The 23419-nt window shown below is 38.1% G+C and overlaps 1 protein-coding gene across 4 annotated transcripts in view; it reads right to left on the minus strand.

Annotated features, from left to right (window-relative positions):
• The window catches only part of Wdr44 (WD repeat domain 44), a 105923-nt gene that overhangs the window by 59339 nt on the left and 23165 nt on the right, over positions 1-23419 (minus strand). For all 4 annotated transcript variants that reach the window (XM_075957472.1, XM_075957474.1, XM_075957471.1 and 1 more), the window contains one exon: positions 6056-6089. In XM_075957472.1, coding sequence (XP_075813587.1) covers positions 6056-6089 — 34 coding nt within the window. The remainder of the gene's footprint in view (positions 1-6055; positions 6090-23419) is intronic.

The following is a 23419-nucleotide window of genomic DNA, read 5'->3' on the forward strand; positions in this document are numbered from 1 at the left end:
CAACTATGCCCAGCCTGCTTTTTTTAATGAAGTGCTTTTTCCTTTTATCTTTACGATTATAATAAAACATTTTCCCTTCCCCTATCTTCCTCTCAAACTCTGCCATATACTTGTCCTTACAAGTTCATGGCATCTTTTTCATTAGTTGTTATTATATACATATGTGCACATAAATATGTATTCCTAAATATAACCTGCTCAGTCTATATGATGTTACTTGTATATAGGCTTTCAGGGCTGAACATTTAGTATTGGATAACCACTTGGTGTGTTTTTCCCTGGAGAAGACTATCCCACTCTTTCCTAGTGGGATACTAGGAAAATACTTTTCCTAGTTTTCTGTAGTTCTTTGTGTAGGTCAGAGGCCTTGTACAAAAGGAACTACTCATTAAAAACATGTGTTTATTTACATATTTTTAAGTGTATTGTTTTTCCTGCATGTATATATGTGCACTGTGTGCATGTCTGATCCTCTGCAACTGAAGGACTAATAGCTATAAATCAAATGTTCATGCTGGAAATCAAATTTGAGCTCTCTTTAAGAACAAGTATTCTTTTTTTTTTTTCAAAAAAAAGATTGATTTATTTATTTATTTATTTATTTATTTATTTATTTATTTATTTATTATGTATACAGCATTATGCCTCTGTGTACGCCTGCATGCCAGAAGAGGGTACCAGAACTCATTATAGATGGCTGTGAGCCACTGTGTGGTTTCTGGGAATTGAACTCAAGGCCTCTGGAAGAGCAGCCAGTGCTCTTAACCACTGAGCAATCTTTCCAGCTCCAGCCTAGGTTTAAACTAACGAAGATCTAATCAAAACTATTTAGTAAGATTACTTGGACAAGATAATGAATATCTGAAATATCATCTTTAAGAATAGTTATCACATAGTATCATCAATCCTACCAATTTTAAGTATTTTAATTTAATTATTCTCTAACTGTTTATTACCTGGAAAATCAAAAGCCTTTTACAACATAATTTAAAGGAAAATTTCTTCATTTAAGCTATTAAAAATTACATGAAAATTTTCTAGGCCCCCAATTTGATTTGTTTTAATTAGTATTTACAAAGATCCTGGTTAGCACTCTTACACTGAAAAAAACTGCCAAGCAGTGATTAGATTTCTATTTTATATAGCTTACCAAAGCTCTTTTGGACTTTGCACTTGAAATATAGCAAGCTGCTAAGTCAGAAGTTAAAAGGTGTCATATAGCACCAGCCAAAGGATCTGATCTCCAGGGAAATGAAGTCAATCAGAAAGTTTCTTAGTAAAATCTAAATATACATAAGTCAACTATAATTTCACTGAAAGAAAATCAAAGTAGTTGACTATATATAGCCCTAGATCCTTCTGATAACACCTCTGTCGGGCTGGGAAGATAAAGCAATAGAAATAAAGTATGTGACAAGACAGCATCATCAAGTTAATGATACTTGAGACACTCTTTAGTATCTTCTTATAGGGTAGAATGTTCTTTACTCAAACACAAAACTAAGTTCCTACTTTCCCAATATCATGTTGTTTCTCTAGTCTGTATCACAGTATCAGAAACACACTTTAATAAAAGGTATAATTCATGATTCAGTTTTTAGTCATCCATGTAGAAGTTATGCTCTACTTGTGTTGACTAATATAGTTGCTTATACTTTCCCTATTATAGGACTTGAACATTTTACTTTTAATACACATGTTCCCCACTCCTAGTTCACCCATAAAATCTATACTATTTTCCCCTCCCAGGAATATCCATGCCCCCCCCCAGTCCCTTCCTCTATACCTAACCTCTCTGTGGCTACAGATTATAGCTTGGTTATCATTTATTTAATGGTTAATATCCACTTATAAGTGAATACATATCATATCTATCTTTCTGCATCTGGGTTACCTAACTTAGGATGACTGGTCAGGAACAGGAGGAACAGGTTGGGAGGAAGAGGGAAGATGTGGTTAAGGGAAGGAACGCAGAGAGAGACAGAATTGTGGGGCATTTGGTGGTATAGAAACCTAGTGCAGTGGGAAAGTCCTAAAAATATACGAAGGTAATAATAATGAAGACTTGAAATAATGAGGGAGACAGAGTCCCAACTAGCCATCTCTTGGGGTCCCATGAAAATTCCCAAGCAATAAAGGCTACTGCTAAGACAACAGACTGCTCCTCTCAAACAGACAGCAAGGACTCTTTGTTGAAAACAACATCCATGCAACTCACTAAATATGATGGAGAAGTCAATCTGGTGCCTACACAGAACTTTTACCCCTACGTTCTAATGTCTTTGGTATGGGAAGGTACTCTTCAGGCTACCAAAGAAGAAACATAAAATCCAACCCATCCACAAAACCTTTGATCTATAATGCTGTCCTGCCTACCAAATAAGCTAGGGCAATGGTGGCACAAAGCTTGTCGGAGTAGCCAAGCAATGTCTGATTTGACTTAAGGCCCACTCTAGGAGATAGAAATCATACTTGACACTGCTTTGGGTGACCAAGAACCAGACATTAGACAGCCCAGAGACCCAGGGTAAAATCAAACACTAACTACTGGTTTATGGAATATATACATATTAGAGTACTACTCAGCAGTAAAAAACAAGGACTTCTTGAATTTTGCATGCAAATGGACGGAAATAGAAAACACTATCCTGAGTGAGGTAAGCCAGACCCAAAAAGAGGAACATGGGATGTACTCACTCATATTTGGTTTCTAGCCACAAATAAAGGACATTGAGCCTATAATTAGTGATCCTAGAGAAGCTAAATATGAAGGAGAACCCAAAGAAAAACATATAGGCATCCTCCTGAATATTAACCTTTATCAGGCAATGAAAGGAGACAGAGACAGAGACCCACATTGGAGCACTGGACAGAAATCTCAAGGTCCAAATCAGGAGCAGGAGAGAGAGCACGAGCAAGGAACTCAGGACTGCGAGGGGTGCACCCACACACTGAGACAATGGGGATGTTCTATTGGGAACTCACCAAGGCCAGCTGGCCTGGGTCTGAAAAAGCCTGGGATAAAACCAGACTCGCTGAACATAGTGGACAATGAGGACTACTGAGAAGTCAAGAACAATGGCAATGGGTTTTGATCCTACTGCACGTACTGGCTTTGTGGGAGCCTAGGCAGTTTGGATGCTCACCTTACTAGACCTGGATGGAGGTGGGTGGTCCTTGGACTTCCCACAGGGCAGGGAACCTTGATTGCTCTTTGGGCTGACGAGGGAGGGGGACTTGATTAGGGGAGGGGGGGGGAAATGGGAGGCGGTGGCGGGGAAGAGACAGAAATCTTTAATAAATAAATAAATAAAAAGAAAAAAAAGAAAAAGTAGTAATAAAATGACTCCTCATTATATACTGCCCACTCATAGATCAGTGCCTTATTCGCCCAACATCAGAGAATCTCCCTCTTGCAGCAGATGGGAAAGCAGATGGGAATAAACACAGAGCCATACAATACCCTCAGCCATACAATATGCAAAGAGCCAGGACTTAGAACACACAGCTCTGAATGGGATGTCTCAGTCACATCCCTCTACTCAGGACTCAGAGAACCCTGAAGAAGAGGAAGCAGAAAGAGTGTAAGAGCCAGAGGGGGATGGTAGACACCAGGAGAACAGGTCCTCTAAATCAACTGAGCAAAGCTCATATGAACTCAGAGACTGAAGCAGCAAGGACAGTGCCTATACCAGGTCCTTTGCACATATATTATAGCTTTCACTTTAGTATTTTTATGGGACCCTGAGTGTGTGAATGAGTGGGTCTCTGATTCTTGTGCCTTCTTTTGGGGTTCTTTTCCTTTCCTTGGTTTTGCTCTGTCAAAATGAAAAAATTATAGAGATGGAAAACAAATTTGGAGATGATGTGGGGCATTTGCAGCATGTTAACTATAAAGCGGTAGCACAAGAACTGTGTTGATGACAGTTCTGCATCTTGGTTGTGGTGGTTACACAGACACACAGAGAAAATACTGACATTCACACTGAACCAATGGTTTTGATACTGCTCTATAATTAAGTTATAACCATCAGGGAAACTGGCTGAAGGATACGCAGAACATCTTCATACTATATTTGTAGCTCCCTGTGACTCCATACTTATTTTGAAGTTAAGAAGGTAAAAAGGGAACACTATCCATTCTCATATTTATTTACTAAATATGTACATTTGTTATCTAATTTTAGTCAAGTAAGGACAGTCTTTAATTACTGGTGTAAAGTAGATTCTCTAAACCTATTTGTTATAACCTATAAATACCTTAGAGCCAAGTATAAAGCATAAAAAGCATTTGCTTCTAGAAATAAAGACTAGGAGGTAGGGGCTGAGGAATAGAAGGAAAGGCTCTTTTCATTATGTTTCTTTTGCTCTATAGATATTTAACCCATTTCTATGTGTTACTTTTAAAACATGTTTTATGGAAATAGTAAGTAGAAAGTTATAAAATACAAGGAAGAATTATGATAGAACCTTTCTTAAGCATCCAGTTAAAGAAAAAGGAAAGAGGTTTAAACTCTCTTATACATTATTCTCATTTTCCTTTATAATCTCTCCTGAGAAATGATAGCCTAAATTTTGTTTATCATTACTCTGCTTTCTTCCCAGTTTAATGTTTATATCTCTTTTTTTCCTTTTTTCTTTGTTTGTTTGATGGAGACAGGGTCTCAGGTAGAACAAGATGACCTCAAATCCACTATGTAAACAAAAATGATTTTGAATTTTTTATTCTTCTGCCTCCATATCTCTAGTGCTTGGATTATAGGCATGAGCTATTGCCATAGAATAATCCTTTGTACACTGTGGCAATATATTACTCTCATTGGTTTAATAAAGAGCTAACTGGCCAAGAACTAGTCAGGAAGAGGTCAGACAGGAGGGCCAGACTGAAAGAACACTGGGAAGGAGGGTGGGGTCACCGGCCAGCCACAGAGGAAGCAGGAGATGAACATGCTCTGGTGAAAAAAAAGGGACCACCACATGGTAGAGCATAGGTAAGAAATATGGGTTAATTTAAGATGTAAGAGTTAGTTAAGCAACAAGCCTAAGCTATTGGCCAAGAATTTATAAATAATAATAAGTCTCTGTGTGGTTATTTGGTAGCTGGCTGGCAGGACAGAAAAGCCATCATGCCCAATTTTATGGGGGTAAGGGGATTGAATCAAGAGACTTCTTCGTGGTATACTTTTGAATTTAACATAATGGAATCACGGTGCATATATTTTTCTGTGTCTTGTACCACCAATCATTACTCTGGGTTTGAAACGCATTTGGGTTTTGTGTATAATTAATTCATTTTTACTTCTGTAGAATGTTCTAAATAAATATAATGTATCTAATGTACATAAAAGAAGGTATGTGTATACATATGCATATATATGATATGTAGAGAATGTTCAAGATTGTACATACAAAATCATGTAATACACATATATCAATACTTATTATATATGATGTATTAAATGTAAAAAAATTTTCACCATATTTTTGTATTTAAAATGGTTATCTCTTAGGGGCTAGGATATAGCTCAGTGACTGAGCCTTTACCTAGAATGTGCTAGGAATCAAGTTTGAACTCCAGTATGACAAAAAAATAACAAGCAAAAAAGGCTACCAATGACAAATTGTCACAACAGAAAGTCTCTTTCCTTAGAAATAAGACCAGTATTATTTTTTTATTTATACACTATTAATACTGTCAAAATATGTGCCCGTAGGAAGCTTAGAAGTATTTTTGTTATTCTGTAATTTTTTTCTTTTTTTTTAAAATACTAGAGTCTGAACCTAAGGTCTTTTATATACTAGGTAAGTACTTTATGCACTTAGATCTATATAGTGTTCTTTCATTTTTAAAATTATAAATAAAATAAAAATAATGAATATTTAAAAAATTATACGTAACTGTGCTTATAGCACAATATTTACATAAGTTTTAATAGATTTATAAATAATTGGTAAATCAGAGTATAACAACAATGTTCTTGAACAAAAAATAACTTTAAAAAAACAGTAACAAGGAGGTGACAAATACCAAAATCTCTGAGAAAATACAACTAACCTTGACTGATGAAAGTCCAACTTTTTCTGGAGACCTGTTCAGAAACAAAAGATGGTGTTAGATTGAAGAAATAAGAAAGACTTCTACATATAAGAAAGACAAACTTGCATTAAAAAAATTAGGTATATATTTTGTTACTGGAAAATCTTATTTTTGTATAACAAAATATGGAAAACAAAAGAGCAGGGAAGAAAGTTAAATCAGATATTAATAAGCTTACCACCATCTGTCTTCATAATACATATACTATAGGAAGCTTTGTACATAAGAAACTGTACAACTCCACAATAAAATTCCTCAAAATGATTTTTCTAGATGTGAAATTGTGGGTTGAAAGTATAAAAATTTAAAATTTTTAGGAAGCTTTCAGACTGCTATCCAGACACACCAATTTATGCTCTCACTACTTTAAGAATGCCAGTTTAATACCATCACCGAAAATGAGTGCCATTTACACTTGCCAATTTGATGAACAAATGTATATATCTGTCTTTTGTTACACTTCTTTGTTTGCTAACATGGTTGAAAATTTTCATATGCATTATACATACTGATTTTGAAAAGAGAAATCATTTTCGTTTTTGACTTCAATTTTTCTACTGGAGCAAACCTCTACTCAAACCTGGGGTAAAGTCAAATAATACAAGTCTAAAACAATAAAAACATGTAGTGATAAAAAACATGTAGAGATAAAATAACTCCTAATGATATTCTGCCATTCTCATAGATCAGTGCCTTGTTCAGCCATCATCAGAGAAGCTTCCTCCTGCAACAGATGGGAACAAATACAGACACCCACAGTCGGACTTTACACAGAGAGTGAGAGACTTTGGAGCACTCAGCCCTAAATGGGTTGTCTCCATCAAATCCCCCCACTCAGGGCTCAGGGAATCTCATGAAGGAGGAGGTAGAAAGATCAAAGAAGTAAAGCAGGCAGCCACTAGAGTTCTTACCTCTATAAAATCTTCAAACTAAAGGGGGGTGAGCTCCTATCTCCTCCTGCCTTAGATTCCTCTCTCCACCCAGCCATATCACTTCCTGTCTCCACCTGCCTAGTGCTGGGATTAAAAGAGTCAACCACGTGCTGGGATCAAAGGTGTGAGCTAGCCCCCCCCCCAATCAAAGGTATGAGCTCTGTTTTTCTGTCTCTCTCTCTCTCTGAATCAAAGGTATGAGCTCTGTTTTTCTCTGTCTGTCTGTCTGTCTGTGTCTGTGTCTGTGTCTGTGTCTGTGTCTGTGTCTGTGTCTCTGTCTCTCTCTCTCTCTCTCTCTCTCTCTCTCTCTCTCTCTCTGGTTTTATGAGACAGGATTTCTCTGTGTAACAGCCCTGGCTGTCCTGGAACTAGCTCTTGTAGACCAGGCTGGCCTTGAACTCACAAAGATCCACCTGACTCTGCCTCCCTAGTGCTGGGATTAAAGTCCTGGGCCACCACTGCTTTTAGGCTGGTTAAATCTCTTGTGACTCAGTGTGGCCTTGACCTCCTGATCTTCCTGCTGCTACTTCAAGGTGGGATTAAAGGCGGATTAGCCACCACTGCCTGGTCTCTATGATTAAGTAGTACCTAGCTCCACCATCTGATCTTCAGGCAAGCTATATTTGCTAGAGTACAAACAAAATATCACCACAAAGAAAGGAGGCATAGAACTTGGAGGAATAGAGGGGAAAACTATAATCAGGATATATTATGTAAGAAAAGAATCTATTTTCAATAAAAGAGAAAATAACAATAATTAATAAAAATAGTCTACCCTTAAACATAGACTACTCTAGATATAGTAATTTCAAAAGTAATTTCTTACCAATTATCTTTACTGATTCTTTCCTCACCTTTTCCCTTTTTAAAAGTAAGAACATTAGCTTCAAAGCATAATCAAGAGAACACATTTATGCCAATTATTATACCTCAGGGCTACACAGCAACAGTAAACAGTTAATATGCCATTCCTGAGGATTATGAAAAATAAAATGCAATTATCACAGATGATATAACTTTGGGCTGAATGGCAGCTTGAAACCAAAACCATTTAATCACAGGGTTTTTGCAGAGATAGAAAAACATTTTAAGAGACTGGGTGACTTTTCCTCAAAGTCATATTTATAATAAGAGCCAAACTACCATATTCTCTGTATGCCGTATTTAGTATGATGTTGTTATAAGAATCTTCAAGATCTACTTAAAATTTTGTGGGAAACAAAATTACTTTCAAAGAACACTCAATCCCTTCACTGAACAAACATTTCTGGAATACCACTATGTCCTAGGACTAGAGATTAGAAGATGAAATAGACAGCTGTAGTTGGTTTTTCTAAGGTTACTAAAAAAACACAAAATTAACTGTCATAAGCAGTGCCCATTTAGCCATAAGTAGTTTTGGTCAATATAAATTTGGGTTAACAAAGGGCAATTTCCAGAAATAAAAACAGGTTTTGTTTTAAGACAGAGACTTGATACACAGTCCAAACTCAAGATTTTCCTGCTTCAGTCTCCTGAGTACTGGGATTACTGGGATTATATGCTTGGCGTGTTGACATTTGCTTCTCTAGTCAAATCTACATTGCTGTGTAATAAAATCCTACATATGGAAAGCTTGTTAGAACTAAGGTTATTCTAATTTCAAAGAAAGAAAGAAATATCAATTCTATAGAAATGGATGTTTAAAACAAACAAGTCAACCCAAACAAAAATAAAGACCTTAAAAAGCTCAAATTTCCATAAACCTCAAATTCTGAAGGGCAATGTGAGGAGGTGCAGACTTGCAATAGAGGTCTAAAAGCCAGAGCTAAGTTCTCTAAAAACAAAACAAAACAGAAACAAATATACTAAAACCCATAGGAAGTAGAGAAAGGAGGAAATTTTGTTCATCTCAGGATCCTTACACCTGTAGAAATTTGGCCAGGTTCACTGCCTTCATCCCCTAGAAAGGAAGATATTGTTAGTTAGCTCTTGTATGCAGTAGGTTCCTGGCTGTTGATTTGATGTCTAAGTTATTGGCCAGTTGTTGACATTAATGGAGATATTCCAGATTATGCTGAGTAACTACTTCTTTTTGAAAGACAAGGGGCATAGTATAACAGTCTTTTAAGCAGGCTAACGTTGTTTGAACACTGTTTAATGATATCCCATGTGTTGATCAAACCACTTAATGATTCAGTTTCTTAAAGGTACTGTTTGGTCCTCTGCAGAAGGGGGTAAAAATATGAGGATTCAGTCAGGGTGTATGAAGACATACACAGTGCATGATAGTTTCTTTAGCAACTTTGAATTGCTCCACATTTTTCCATGGTACTTTGGCAGCTCTCAGTAGTGAGGAGCCAAAAACTAATTTCTGGGCACAAAAACGGTACTGTACAGCCTCTAAAGCACCGGCTCATTTAAAAAGAGTAAAAAAGCCAGAGTATACTGAGCTGGGGATTCAAATGAAATCTTATCAATGGGTGATACTATTAAACGAAAAACCTGGAAACCAAAACCATTCACATTTGAAGGATATTTAAGTATAAAGTCGTTAAGAGTTTGGTGTGTAGCAAAATATTTAAAACTACCATGGTTTCTTCTAATGTTTTAAGCTTAAAACTGTTTTTGATCAGGGTAGTATGTAAGGTTAGAATTCTTTTGTTATGCATTTCTGATCTATTTATAAAACTTCAGTGCCTAGTAAAAAGTAAAAAAAATACATTTAACTTGTAAATGACCTTTGTCATATGTCAAGATGAGGAAAAAACAATTTATTCCAACATAAAAAGCAGCAAACGGGACTGCAGAGATTGCTAAATGGTTAAGAGTGACTGCTGCTCTTGTAGAAGACTGTTTAGGTCTCAGCACCCAGGGGCAGCAGCTACCAGTAACTCAAGCTCCATGGAACCCAATACACATTTCTGGCTGCTGTCACTCACACACATATGACATACACTGACACAAACATAAATAATAAACAAACAAATAAATAATAGTAATCATTATGGTGTATATACAGTCCAAGTTTTTCTAATAGGGGCTATATAAATAATAAAACAATGGCCATCATTTATCACATATGTGCCAAAACAATACTAACATATTTGAACTTTTTGAGTCCTCAAAAGTCTCCTACTAATTATATTATTTTCACAGAACAAAAGTCTAACTTGGATCAGACTCAATCATTTAAATTCTATCTTTAAAATGCAGGGGCTGGAATGTGACCTTAGGCAGCTTGATTCAAGGCTTTCAACCACTTTGCAATATTGCCTCCTTTCTGGGCAAGGTCTTAAAACACTGCAAAAGTTGAAGATTCAAAGGTTTCATTTCTCTGGAGATTTTACATATGAATCTTTATTTCATTCCCAGGCTATGGCATGTCAATTACACATTCATTGTAGCTATTAAGGGCCAGCCAGAATTCAAAGCCTGAAACAAGTTTAGTCCAACTCATGAAGCAGCATTAATTGCCTTCACTTTGCTGCTCATGCATAGACCAGTTATTGTTGTTTCCCAACCATTGTCTTTCAATGGTTTTTGAACATAAAATCTCAAAAGTACCTTGTATATAAATACATGAGCAAGCCTTGCAATTTCAGTATCTGTCACTTAGAAATAACTCTTTAGATAAAAGATGTGTAATTCCTGTAGGGCCCTGGTCTGCCCTTGTTCCTGGGGTGTATTTGCGGGGACAGTTTATGGTCAGCTGACTAAGCATCCTGTTTGTTTCTGTGCTCTCCCTCCACCCCCCCTGGTGATTAGCTGCAGGGCATTGTCTCCATTGTTAATATGGTAATTTCCCATCTGCCTGGGCAGAGATCCTTGTGCAGCAGTTAGGTAGATAAGGACTCCCCCAAATCTGAATAAACTGGCATTGGCTGGTCTCCTTTCAAATGACCCTGGTCTCTGCGTGTGTTCTTAAAATCTCCAGGCCCTTGCTCAACTCTACTCCCGTGCGGAACAGTGGCGCGCAAACTGTACCGAAGGTGTAACACAAAATCAGATGTTACAAATTCCCCCTTAATTAGCATGCTCAAATATAATACTTTAATATAATAATGCCATCTTGGAGGTGATAGAATACAGGGACCTTATTTGTTTTTATTACAAAGAGTCTAGGTGTGGAACAAGTGTGTCTTATAGCTCTTATAGTGTGTTTCTTCCTCACCTTAAGTGGTTACTTCTTACAGCTGCCCATGTTCATTTGCTTAAAAGCTTTCTTGCCCTTCCAATTTTGCTTCTTATCTATGCTGAACAGAGAAGCCAGGATTCTTAAAACTGTAATTGCAAGGTCAAAGAAGAATGGGGATTTGGGGGCACTGCCAAAGAGACGTTATGATTTTATTTTGCACGTTGTGGTACTTTTTCAATTGTTCAGGGATTTTTAAAAGGCTTATTTCTTATGTTCAGCTCTATCTGAGAACTGTCATTAGTGAAGCAGTAGCTGCCAGATAAGTGTGCTACTTAATACTCTTCAGTATCCTGGGGCTACTCAGCCCTTCTATGAATCTCAGTCTCTGATTTCAAAGTGAAGATACAATACTATTTCAGAGTGGGCATATGCCTACAAAAACAACTACTGAGGTCAGTCTTAGGGATTCAAGGGACTAGATGTCAAAAAAAAATATTCTCTTTCTTCAACCATCAACTAGCTGCAAGATCTTAAGCAAGGATCTGTAGAGTTTCTGTGATTTTAGGGATTTTAGGAACCTTTTTTTTAATATTACAAAAGCCCAAACTTTATTTTTCTTATTTAGTCCCAAAAAGACATCATAATAAAAATCCTGTCAATTATCAAAACTTATCTTTATAATTTCACAAGGTTAGCCTTAGTCATTTCACCATAATAGCTAGGCCAGATTAGAAGCTCAATATCCCTGGATAGCCACATACTCTAAACCCTAGGTCAGGGGTATAACCTGCACCCCTCCCACCCCAGCCCCAGCAGCAGGCACGTCTCCTGTGGGCTGGCAGCTCCACCACCATCCCCACCTGCAGAGGGCCCCCGGAGGCACAGCCTACACCAACTGAAGGAAGAGGCAGCTCCATCACCATGCCTGGCTGCATCAGAGGGCCCTGGAGGCACAGTCCTCACCTGTGCCTACTGGAGTACAATGTGCACTAAAAGGCACACAGCCACACCTCCAACCTGCACCAACTAGAGGAAGAGTAGCGGTGCACAGCCACGGAGGCACAGCTCCTACCTGCGCAGACTGGAGGAAGAGCACTAACAGCCAGTCAGCAGGAAAGACTACCACAGCCAGGCCCTCCACCACCAACCCCAGTGGCATCAGAGGCCACCCAGAGAGAGGTGCAGGCTCCACCTTCACCAATTGGAGGAAAAGAGTCCCCAAGGCACAGATAACATCTGTACCAATTGGAAGAAGAATCAATGTATGTACCTATAGTTATCCCAAACCCAGACAGGTAGAAGGCAGTGCAAGAATATGTTCAACAACATAAAGAGCAATATGGCACCACCAGAACCTAGTGGTTCTACAGCAGCAAGACCTGAATTTCCCAAACAGACAAAACAGGGGGAAAAACTAACCTTAAAAAATAGCTTTATGAAGATTATAGAGGCCCTTAAAGAGGAAATGAAAATTTCCCTTAAAGAAATGGAGGGGAAAAAAAACACAAAAAAATTGGAAGAAATCAATAAATCCAGGAAATAAAGCCAGAAAAGCCAAGAAAAAATAAAACAGGTGAAGGAAACAGTTCAAGACATGAAAATCGAAATAGAGGCAATAAAAAAAAACACAAATTGAGGGAATTCTGGAAAATAGAAAATCTGGGTAAACTAATAGGAACCACAAATGTAAGCATAACCAACAGAATACAAGATGAAAGAGAGAATTTCAGGCATTGAAGACACAATAGAAAAGTTAGATTCACCGATCAAAGAAAATATTAAGTCTAACAAATTCTTAAGACAAAACATCCAGGAAATCTGGGACACCATGAAAAGACCAAACCTAAGAATAATAGGGATAGAAGAAGAAGAAGAACTCCAGGTCAAAGGCACAGAACATAGAAGAAAACTTTTCCAACCTAAAGAAGGGGATGCTTATGAAGGTACAAGAAAATTACAGAACACCAAATAGCCTAGACTAAAAAAAAAGGTCCCTCTGCAACATAATAACCAAAACACTAAATATACAGAAAAAGAAAGAATATGAAGAGCTGCAAAAGAAAAATGCCATCTAACATATAAAGGCAGACCTATCAGAATTACACCAGACTTCTCAATGCAAACTATGAAGGCCAGAAGGTCCTGAGTAAATATTTTGCAAACACTAAGAGACCACTGATGCCAGACCAGACTACTATACCCAGAAAAGCTTTCAAACACCATAGATGGAAAAAAAGACATTCTGTGACAAAACTAGACTTAAACAATACGTATTCACAAATCCAGCCCTACAGAAAGTACTAGAAGGAAAATCCCAACCCAAGGAAGCTAACTGCATCCACAAAAACACAGGCAACACCAAAGCCCAAAGAAGGGAAACGCAAACACATTACTATTACCACCAACAAAACCAGAAAATAACAGAAATTAACAATCACTTAATATTCATGGACTCAACTCACCTATAAAAAGACACAGGCTAATAGAATGGATATGAAAACAGGACCCATCCTTCAACTTCAAAGACAGACATTACCTCAGTGTAAAATGGACCTAAGAAACAAGCTGGTGTAGCTATCCTAATATCTAACAAAATAGACTTCAAACTAAAATCAATAAAAAGAGATGGAGAAGGACATTTCATGTATATCACAGGAAAAATCCATCAAGATGAAATCTCAGTTCTGAAGGATACCCACATTTGTAAAAGAAACCTTAATAAAGCAAATCACACATTAAACCTCACAAACTAACAGTGGAAAACTTTAACACCCCACTCTCACCAATGGACAGACCTGCCAGACAGAAACTTAACAGAGAAATAAGGGAACTAACAGATGTTATGATACAAATGGATTTAAGAGACATCTATAGAACATTCTACCCAAACAAAAAACTTGACTAAAAAAGATATACTTTTTTCTCAGTACCTCATGGAACTTTCTATGTTGCTTAATGGCAACATAGACCCGCTGTGTGCCTAAAAATGGGGCAAGGTACATGGCTCTCAGAGGCAGCAAACAGCTCCACCATGCTGGACTGGGCAGAGCAAGCGGGCAGGGCCTCTTTTGCCCTAGCAACACTGCCAATTAGGTTTTTAAAAAGTGCTTAACATTTTAAGAAGCAGTCCTGTAGGGATAAGTCCCGCCCCTTAGGGGGCGTGTTCGCCTCAGGCTAATGTTTACCTATAAATCTGGCAAGCCAAGCTCGCAGTGCTTGCTTCTGCTTTCCTGGTCTCCATGGGAATGGTGATTCAGTAAGTCTATTAAAGCTGTCTATATTTTTACAATCTGTCTGCATTCATTTACGCCGTTACATAGTCCTGATCAGAAAAGCATTAGAGATATGCAATAAAGCCAAATCCAGATAAATAAAGAAGACCTCTAAATGAGTCACAGTGTTGGATAGTAGGCTTGGGAGAGAGAAGGAAAAGAATATAGAAAGTTATAAAAAGAAGCAAATGGTTTTTAAAAACTAAAACAAAGTCTAAAGAGACAGAGTAAACTTGTAGAAAAAGTAATAGGAATGAAGAAAAATAAGCCATGTAAAAATGGAATATACACAGAGAGTCTGGATTATGTATATTATTGTATTGTTTTTTTTTTAATTTTTGACAGCAGAGAGACATTTGATTCTGGGGACTGCTAAGCTTAACCAACATATATGTTTTAAAGGTTCCTTTTCTCCAAAATTTGGGTCTAAGGATATGTTGCTTTAGAAAAGAGGTTCTTATTTTGTTTCCACAGAGGATGAGAACCTGTGGATTCCTTCCAGACTAATGTCTGCAGGACACAAAAGAAAGCAACTGATGGACTTTGCCATTACAAGTCAGAACAGATCTTCAAACTTCCTGCTTCATGGAAAAGTCTGCTGGATACTATGGGCCTGTAGGCTGAAGATAGGTGCCCCAACAATACAGAAGAACTTTGGGTGACTATCTAGGCAGTGAGATGTCTGTCAGTTCTAGAGTTTTGGAAGGCACAGTTGTTGACTATCCCCATGCTCCTGTTTATTTTGGGTGCAGAGGTGGGATCACAGGTAGGACAGGCTATCTCAAACTCACTAGTAGCTGAGGATGAACTACAACGTCTGATCCTCCTGCCTCTACCTCCCAAGGGCTGGAATTACAGGCATGCCTTTTTGTCCATTTAAACAATTGCTTTATAATTTCCTATGTACGGGTGTTTGCCTACACATATGTATACCAAGTGTGTGCCTGTTACCCTTGGGGGCCAGAAGGAGTCAAATGCCCTGGAACTGAAGTTCCAGATGATTATGAGCCATCATATGGATGCTGGTAATAAACCAGGGTCCCATGGAAGAGCAGCCAATGTTCTTAACTACCAAGTCACCTCTCTAGCCCCTGCCCATTTTTAAACTGTGCTATTGTTTTCTTGCTTCTGAGTTGTTTGAGTTTCTGATATAGATATTAATCTCTTATAAAATAGAAGGTTTGCAGGTATTTTACCCCAGTTTATACTTTATTCTTCTCTTCTGATAACTGTTTCTTTCTTTCTTTCTTTATTTTATTATTTAATTAAAAATTTCCACCTCCTCCCATTTCCCTCCCGCTCCCCCCATCCCCCTTCCCCTCCCTCTCCAGTCCAAAGAGCAGTCAGGGTTCCCTGCCCTGTGGTCAGTCCAAGGTCCTCCCCCCTCCATCCAGGTCTAGGAAGGTGAGCATCCAAACAGACTAGGCTCCCACAAAGTCATTACATGCAGTAGGATCAAAACCCAGCGCCATTGTCCTTGGCTTCTCAGTCAGCCCTCCTTCTCAGCCACGTTCAGGGAGTCTGGTTTGATCACATGCTCCATCATCCAGCTGGCCTTGGTGATTTTACCGTTCATTAGCTTCTATGTAATCTTATTTGTATATCACTGTTGCTATTTGTGCTTTTATAGTAAAAAAAAGTTACTGACTCAATGCACACAGTAAAAACTTGATTTTGCAGCATATTTAAAGCAGTATCTATTAATGTGTTTTAGCTATACACATGAAAAAAGCAATTTTTGAAACAGCTCCAAAATAAAAGTGCTTTAAACAACTACTGGGGTTTTACTAAAAGAAGAACAAACATGGTTTTCATGCGAAAATAGCAAAAAGTATTGAGGCTTCTCTTAGGATTTAAATATAAAGATAATTTTCATGTTAGTAGCACAGCAACTGTCAACATACATAGAATATTTTTATTTATTATAACTTGCTTTTATATTTCTGAGACAAACTCTCAGTGTATTGCCAAGATTATCTGCAAAGTCCTGCGCTCAAGTAACAGTTCTTCCTCAGCCTCTCCTGCACCTCCATGATGGCTATAAATTTTTCTTTGAGAAACTTATTTTTGCCCAATAGCTACAGTTTATACTGTATATAGTTATACATAACAAAATTTTTGAAAAGAAAAATATGCATTATAAATATTTTCTCTTGTATTTTTGGTTGTGAGCCTAAACTTTAATGGCTGATCCATTTCTCCAGCCCTATAGATATTTTCTCTAGTTTCCTATCTGTTTAGTATCTTGATCATGAGTTTTCTTTTTTCAAGCAGTATATTGATGGCTATAGTCAAAATGTATTTTACCATTTGCATTATAGTCATTTAAAAAAAATTACACTTTAACACAGTGCTCTTCTCTTTTGTAGAATATTGGAGAAATTATTTTTCTTTTATAATGTCTAACCCTAATTTGACAACCTCCAAATTTATGAAGCAAAATCTATAAAAGAAGCACAAATGTCTAATCTCTGGGGTTTGGATTTAATGACATCTGGAACTTACCTAGAAGATGTTCAGAGACTATACAGGTTGTAAAACCAAACACAACTGCAGTAAAAGGTGCAAGTATGTAAGCAAAGCAACCTTTTATCAATTTTCTTAAAGATGGACTTTGGAACTTGCTAAATCTGACTCTTTTTGTGTTGAGAACAGTATTTACTTCCTTTAATAAGAATACATTATTCCCCAAATATTATATGTGCCTAGTGTATACAAAGACTACATTAGATTTCCAGCACACCCTCAAAGACTATAAGAGAACCAGGTTACTGTTTCAGAGATTTAGATATAACAACTGTCATTTGTTTTGCTGTCATAGTGTGGAATGGGGAAACACTTATTCATTGTTGGTAGAAATACAAACTGGAGCAGCAACTATAAAGATCAGTGTGTTAGTTCCTCAAAGACTAAAAATAGACCTACCACATGATCCAACTATACTACTCCTGGGTATCTACCCAAAGGACTCCATAGCCTACTCTAGAGAGAGCAGATCATTCACATTCACTGCTGCTCTACTCACAATATCCGGGAAACAGAAACAGCCTAGATGTCCATAAGCTGATGGTGGATGATGAAAATATGATATATTTACACAGGGAAATAGTATTAAGCTATAAAGAATGATGAAATTATGATATTCACAGGTAAATGACTGGAACTAGAAACAATCATTCTGAGAGAGGTAACCCAGATCCAGAAAGATAAATCTCATATGGTTTCTCTCATTTGTGGATGCTAGATTTGAACCTTCAGATATGTTTCTCTCATTTGTGAATGCTAGATTTGAACCTTCAGATATGTGTGTTTCAATTGGAATGATCATAGAGGTTAAGAAATTACTAAGGAATCATGGGGAGGGGGTTTCATATGAGGGGGGATAGAATGCACTGGTATAAAGAGTTAAAATGTGATAACGGAATAGAAAAGGTTAAATTGTGGTGGGAGAGAAGAGGACAGGAAAGGGGAGGGAATGTGTGAAAGAAAAATAACACAAAATACTTTTAAAAAGTCTTGGAAAATTCCTACTACAGAGGCTTCCTAATACACACATATACACAACATACAAAGAGTTAGAATGGGGCAACACTATTGTTGACAAAGGTTTCTGCCCCACCTGGTCCCACAGCCATTCAGTCCCAAAGAAACACACAATGCCTACATTAATTATAAACTGATTGGCCTATTAGCTCAGACTTCTTATAACTAACTCTTACATCTTAACCCATAATTCTTATCTGTGTTATTCACGTGGCTTGGTACCTTTTATCAGTGAGGCATTCTCTTCTTGCTTCCTCTGCATCTGGGTGATGACTACAGACTGAGCTTTTCCTCTTCCCAGAATTCTTCTTGTTCTGGCTGCCCCACCTATCTTCCTGCCTGGCTACTAGCCAATGAGCATTTTATTAAACCAATACAAGTGACCAATACAAGTGACAGAGTACAAGATCAGTCCCACAGCACACTATAACAGGGCAACAATGTTCATACTGGACATAAAGACTAACAAAAAATGTCCAGTGCCATGAGTGGGTTGATTTTTTTGGAACTGTTGGCTAAAAAGGTCCCACAGACCTCCCCCACAAACATTACAGGCTATGGCCCTTGCTCTTGGTTACCCTCCAGAACTTGTATTGCTGATGACACCACATACTTGAGTTAAAGAACATGGAGAAAGAAAGCTGGTACTGACCTAGAAGCTTCACCTCTTTTAGCTAGCTTTTACAATACTGTGCATGCTTCCAGAAGAGAAAAGTAATTACCAATCTTCCTCCTCTGCAAACCCTGTGAACTACAATATATGAGTGACCTGGCAACACATGCCCACTGGTTCATAGCAGCAAGAATAACATGGGAGTAACCAGATACTTTATGATTAGATTTCTGAGTACTGTTCCACAAGGTAAAGCCCATATTTGGCACCCTTTCTCAGACCAGAACCTATCTAGACAGGTCATAGTCCTCAGAGGAAACCCTACTACTATAATTCTGCTAAACTGACATAGTACCATACCGATTCTTAATGACTTATCATTATACTCACATATCAACACATCTCTCAATCCTCTGAGAAGCTTCTATTTGCAGTAGATGGTGATTAACACAAAGACCACAACTAATCAAGGTGCCGAGAATATAAGCTTCAGAATGATGAGCCAAAAGTGGAATATATATTGCACCCCTCCTACCAAGGCTCAGGGATCACTATACAAAAAGGGTCAGGAAGAGTGTAAGTGTCAGAGGTAGTAAATGACTACATGAAACATGTCTTATGAACACAGTGGGGCAGCTGCATACATAAACTCACAGTGACTGTGGTAACATATACAATAAGCTCTGTATAAGCTTAAGCCATTCCAAATTCCGGCATGGAGAAGGAAATTTGGCCCCAACTCCCACCCCTAGTCATCAAGCTGTTAGCAACTGTTAGCTGCTGCTACAAGAGAGAAGCCATTTTCTCTAAGAGCACAGCCCTTGTAAGTCAAGCACACTCGAGTAAAATACTACACATCTAAGAGTATTTGAGCATCAGAAATTGATCTTGATGGCTTTGAAAAAAGCAGACAAAAAGTTGAGTGGGTAAGAAAGGAGAGAAGTAGATCTGAGAAGAGTTAGGGGATAAATATGATCAAATCATGTACAAAACTCTCAAACAACTAATAAAAATTTTTAAGAATTAGCATACCACCTATGATGCTACTGAGTATAAAAGGAATTATAACAATATTTCCCAAAATCTCAGATTTTAAAAATTAGTCTCAAGGCAAAAAAAAATATTTTTTTTTTAGTGTTTGAGGTCTCATAAGAATCATTTCTGAGGTTGGTGAGACTGCTCATGTGGTAAAGACAGTCACATTACAAGCCTAAAGTCGTGCGTTCAATCCCTAGAAGCCATGTAAAGATGGACGGACTGAACCAAATTTACAATATGTCTTCTACCTCCACATGTTTACCACGGCATCCCTGCACTCACATAAACACATCATGCACAAAAGGGTTTTTAGAAGAAAATTCAAAGACTTCATTTCCAGAAGTGTTCAATCTTTTATCATTGTGATATAATGTCATCTACATATGTGTTGTGTTGATTCATATTCGTGGCTATCATGTGATACAAGCAGTCCATAGCTATAGGCTGAACATGCCTGCAATTACCTTATTTTTGAAAAATAACACAAAAAAGTTTAAATTAATTCATTTAACACTATTGTTTATCAAACAGCTTGCTAAGCACTGAGTATAAAGTAGAAACAGACACTGTCCTTCCTAGAACTTATGCTAAGGCCAAAAGGCTTGGGTTATTAAGTTAATGGTAGAGTGCCATACCTCATGTGTGAGGTCCTGTGATGTGGGAGTGTCATATATCAATCTGTTGATTTCATTGGCTAAGCAATAAAGAAACTGCTAGGCCCATTGGATAGGCCCACCCTTAGGTGGGTGGAGTAAACAGAACAGAACGCTGGGAGGAAGAGGAAGTGAGGGCAGACTCCGCAGCTCTCCTCTCCGGAGCAGACACAAGAGAGACGCCATGCTACCTGCTCCAGGGAAGACGCACGCTATGAAGCTCCGACCCAGGATGGACTTAGGCTAGAATCTTCCCGGTAAGCGCACCTAGGGGCGCTACACAGATGACTAGAAATGGGCTAAATTAATATGTGAGAATTAGCCTAGAAGAGGCTAGATAGGAATGGGCCAAAGCAGTGTTTAAATGAATACAGTGTCTGTGTAATTATTTCGGGGCATAAGCTAGCCGGAGCAGGCGGCTGGGGTTTTGGGGACGCAGCCCTGCCGCCGCCCCTATTACTACAGTCCTGGGTTCAATTCCCATCACAAACCAACCGAGCCTAGTTAGAACTAGGGATATTGTGAATAGTTTCCAACAAACCACCTAGTCTCACAAATTACTTTAATAATCCATATGACCCATTATGGTTTCATATGGGTAGGTAGTCTGCTAGTTGAAACTTCAACCGTTTATTAAATCTTTGATTTATCTAGAAGCAACTTCTTAGGCAAAGTCAGAGATGGGGGTCCTAGAAACTAAACAATCAATATATCAATCTACAAGTAAAAGGGCTCTAATTTTAGCTATACGATGGAAGAATATGTAAGCTACAATAGAGTGAGTTTTGGACCTGAATAAGCAAATAACTATCTATATGGCAATAAAAATATTGGGGAAAATTTCTAAGTTTCCATTACGAATATTTAGAATATAGACAAAACTTGGAGAGTAATATGATAAAGCTATACCATATTTGCTGACCATGTTCAACAATAATAGATCAAAACCCCTCTCTCCATTCTGTTTGATATTTTGAAGCAAATGACAGAAACTATTTCCTTTCTATCCATTAAGCATTTTAATATGCATCTTAAAAAGATAAAGACTTCTCTTTAAAACATAACCACAATATTATAGAGCTTAACAATTCTTAATTATTTATAGCTGACATGCAGATTTCTTCGATTTCCTCAGTCTTTTTTAGTAATGTATTTAGTGGAGCAGTGCTGTGTGTTTGCTCACCATCGTGTCTGTGTGGAGGCCAGAGGACAGTTTGTAGGAGGTGCTTCTCTCCTTCCACCTGGGGACTGAACTTAGGTTGATGGCATTGTCTTTTACCCACTGAGTCATCATCAGTTGAGATGGCTCTTTAAACCTCCTTCTAATGTTTATTTCTTGTGATTCATGTGCTGAAGAAACTGTTGTTAATCTTGTAGAAATTCACACGGTTTGAATTTTGTGGATTGCATCATCATGATAATAACATAAGAATTATCGTCTCCCTAGGGAACTCATTTATTTCACTAACGTTCACGACAGGTGGGTGTGAGGCACAAAGGGAATCTGGAGAGGCTGCAAGGACTAATACAGTGATCCAGGATCATAAGAGGGCTGATGGCCATTCCAGAAAGGTGCCTGGCTCAGGTGCACAATGCCAGGTCCCATCTACGGGACTGTCCAACTAGCCTAGGTTGTACCTGGGGAGTCACAGGGCTGGTCTGGTTTCCAACAACATGCTCTCTAGCTGTAGCTTGCAGTCCCTTCCCTGGTAGGTGTAGCTACATCTGAGGATGAAGTCACAGTCTGGTGAGGGGCCAGCTCCACACTAAGGGTGTGCTGAGGAGGATTTCCTTTCTGAACATGCCAGAGAGCTGGCAGGAGATTTCATAAAATAGATTATTGGTCACGTGTGAAACAGTGGGGTTCCTTTAGTATCCTTTCCACTACGATAACTTTATTGTTCACAAATTCTCTTAGTAGACAACTTTTCTATTTTCATTTGTCTTTTTATCAAACCATTCAAGGTAGCCTAGAGTTCCTCACATTGCATCTTGAATCCCTTAGCATGTTCTGGATGTCTTTTCTTCCTTTTTGTTGGAAATTAGGCTGCTGTTCTCTAATCCAATGTTGTCTTTACTGAACAAGCTGATTTTCAGGTTGGCAATGTTACTCATAGTATTAAAACCTGAATCACTGAGGCTTTTCCACTTTAGGATTAAATTATGCCAATCAGCTTTATTCTCCTTAATTGTTCTTATGCAGACAGATAAAGACAGGCTTTCTGGGTGTTTCAGGAGTCTGCTTTGTGAGGTCCACAGACATCCCTGGAAGAAGACCTGAATTCTTCAGATTCACTCAATCTGTCTTTCATGGAGATCAAAAGCACATTATGAGAAATACCTTAAAGAAAAACATTCGCCAGGCAGTGGTGGTGGTACACACCTTTAATCCCAGCACTTCAGAGGCAGAAGCTGGTGGATCTCTGTGAGTTCGAGACCAGCCTGGTCTACAAGAGCTAATTCCAGGACAGGCTCCAAAGCTACAGAGAAACCCTGTCTCAGAAAAAAAAAGGAAGAAAAACATTCAATGAGGAAACTGGGACCTACAACACTCAAGAATAAGTCTCAAGATGTTCTAAAGTTCAGCTTTACTGCACCATACACATTATCTCTTGGTCTATATGAGAATTTACACAGCTCGTTCTCTAGGTAAAACTTCAGAAAAACCAAAGCAAATGGAAGACACCATAAATAAAACACTGTAATAAGTCAACAATTAAAAGTAGGTGGATACCACAAATTATAGACATATTCAGTACATATCAATCCCAAACAAGTTTTTGACACACACCATTAAACTGTTGAAGAGCCCTGGGCAAGGAAAAGGTGTACTAATTAAGAGTCAGCAAGCATTCACTGAAACCAACCATGCAAGAAATTCCTGGTTTTCCTTTTAGATAGAGTTATTGGCCTTGAATATCAAAGAATATTGTACACAAAAATCTAGATTAAAGCACTGTTCTAGTTTGGTTTGTGTTGATAAAAGAAGCACAACTAAGGCAACTTATAGAAGGGACAAATCTGTGTGATGATATTTTGTTTCTTTCTGAGCTAACAAATAAGGTTTGTCTGAAGATAAGAGTGCAGAGCTAAGCCACCAGTTAGCCATAGAGGCCAGATAGTGGCCACCCAGCACTGGGGAGACAGAGGCAGA

This window comes from Microtus pennsylvanicus, chromosome X (assembly GCF_037038515.1).
Source record: "Microtus pennsylvanicus isolate mMicPen1 chromosome X, mMicPen1.hap1, whole genome shotgun sequence".
In the NCBI taxonomy this organism is placed as follows: Eukaryota; Metazoa; Chordata; class Mammalia; order Rodentia; family Cricetidae; genus Microtus; species Microtus pennsylvanicus.